Source organism: Postia placenta (genome assembly GCF_002117355.1).
Source record: "Postia placenta MAD-698-R-SB12 unplaced genomic scaffold POSPLAscaffold_404, whole genome shotgun sequence".
In the NCBI taxonomy this organism is placed as follows: Eukaryota; Fungi; Basidiomycota; class Agaricomycetes; order Polyporales; family Adustoporiaceae; genus Rhodonia; species Rhodonia placenta.
The window spans coordinates 1-2,277 of NW_020170235.1; the positions used below are offsets into that span (position 1 = coordinate 1).

The window sequence follows — 2,277 nt, forward strand, 5'->3', positions numbered from 1 at the left end:
AGGAGCTCGCACTTCGTGCGCACCTCTTCAAGAAGCAACAGTTGCTCAATTGTATCTCCGACCCTGCTCCTCCCCTCATCTATCGCATCGATATGCAGGCGGGACCCTCCTACGAATATGAACCACCCAAGCCGCTCCCCAACATTCACTTCCAGCACACAAAGATTCTGCTGCGCACATCCGAGTACAACAAAATGTTTGCCGCCACAGCCGACAGGCTGGAACCGGTATTCGCTCAAATGGAAAAGGAAGAAGGGAGCTTGGAGCCAGAAGTTGTGGCGAAAGTCAGGAGGATGGGCGATGGGTTCGATGAGTTGTATCATGGGCTGGAGAAGAAGGTGCGCCGGCTTACCAACAGGCACTGGAGAGTTATCAAGTGCGACCTGAAAAGGATCGGGCATGTCTCCTTCGAGGACTTAAGCAGTCGCCTGCCGGATATTTGTAATGAGTTGGCTAGCTTAAACATCACCTTCAAGTACGAAGTGTAAATAGTGGAATAAAGATTGGCAATCTTTTCTGGCATAATTGGCTTATATGGCATGAGGAGGAGATCTCCTTCGCTTCACTTTTTCTTCAATCATAAGTGAATACGGGCTAATTACTACAATAAGAAATGGCCCCATACATCCCCTTCGTTCCGACCGAAGCATTCGCTATCGCCACGGAAGAAGAGTGGCGCAATGCAATCTTCCAGAACGTGAACGTCTCTGACGAACAAGCAGCTCTGCTGCAAACGGTTACTACAAATGCTGCAGAATCGACCACTGGATGAGTCAGAGACTGGATTGGTCGCCTGACCTTAGAAATAAGCAGGCACTACGACGGATACCTTCAGAGCCTCCTTCGAGAGGTTGAATCCCTGCACATCACGGTCCAGAATCAGCAGGCGCTAGTCGATTCCTACAAGCGACAAGTTGATGCGCTACCTGCGTCAACGGGTAGTGGTCATTCCCGTCAACCTAAGATTGGGGAACCTCCGGCCTTCAAGGGCAGTGAGGATAAGACCAAGCTTGAGAAATGGCTGGACCTGATCGTACTATGGTGCGAGCATGAGGGAGTGGCCACGGACAAACAGCGAATCGTCACGGCCCTCTCAAAGTTGCAAGGACCAGCTCACCAGTACATGAAGAGCTACTATGTGAAAATGCGGGAAGGAAAGGATCTGGGCACCTGGAAGGCATTTGTGGCGGAACTGGCACAGATATATGGGCAACGCGATGACAAGGAGGGTGCAAAGAAGGAGATCACGGTGCTGTTCATCAATAAGGATCTGGCCTCGAAGGACTTCGTGAAGTATGCTGAGAGGTTCCGCACCCTTGGACGTCTCATGGAGTATGACGATAGTCTCCTCATCGACAAACTCCGGGAGGTTATACCTCGTGACATGCGGTTGGTGTTGGCCGGAAAGGACGAGTCCACCTTGCCAAAGGATTGGACATTGTTCCTCGACATCTTGCTCAACATCAACAAGATCGTCAACCCGGAGAAGGCACGAGGCTCAGTATTCAAGAACAGTGGCTTGGATAATGGCGGCGCTGTTCCCATGGACATCGATTCGGCTGAAAAGTCGAAATCGAAGGGTAAAGGCAAAGGCAAGGCAAAGGACGCTGAGGCCGCCTCGACAGAGGCAAAGAAGTATTGCGTCATCTGCAAGTCGAAGACTCATAACACAGATGATTGCTACAAGTTGGCTAAAAATGCGGACAAGCGGCCGAAGACCCAAGGGGATGGCACTAAGAAGGCACAAGGAGGAAGCGGTAACCCCGCGGCCAAGAAGGCTAAGAAAACGCGGGTTATTCAAGTCGAGCTTACAGATAGCGAGGACGACACGCCCCCGTCCACGAAAGCCGTGAGCGCCAACACTGCGAGAATCGAGGAGATTGCGAACGTCGAGGAATCGACTCTGGCTGGGAAGGATGAACCCCAGCTGTCTGCAAAGACAGAACCCACCGCAGCTACCTCGGATTTTTGGAAGAAGTACATGTGACTACCTGCGAACATGTACTTAAGGAATCGGAACCCACCGTCGGAATCAATGTAGATAGTGTACACAGCAGTCTTGTAAATATCTCTCGCAACAAGAATTCATTCACTCTGCCTGTGACACTGTGGGTATACGGAAAGAAAGTGCAGGTCGAAGCTTTGGTAGACTCAGGGGCCACAACATCGTTCATCAATCGGTCAGTTGTTGAAAGTAACAGCCTGGTGACGCATAAGCTGGCAACCCCGTACAACGTTTATAACGCAGACGGGACCTCCAATAAAAGCGGGTCAAAT

At 51.0% G+C, this 2,277-nt stretch overlaps 1 protein-coding gene across 1 annotated transcript; it reads left to right on the forward strand.

Annotated features, from left to right (window-relative positions):
• Window positions 1-92: 92 nt before the first annotated feature.
• POSPLADRAFT_1063590 (hypothetical protein) lies at window positions 93-1,987 on the forward strand (the record flags this gene model as incomplete). Its single annotated transcript, XM_024481692.1, has 2 exons — window positions 93-475; window positions 814-1,987. The coding sequence occupies 2 exons, from the start codon at window positions 93-95 to the stop codon at window positions 1,985-1,987; spliced, it is 1,557 nt and encodes a 518-aa protein (XP_024332549.1).
• Between the last annotated feature and the right edge of the window lie 290 nt (window positions 1,988-2,277).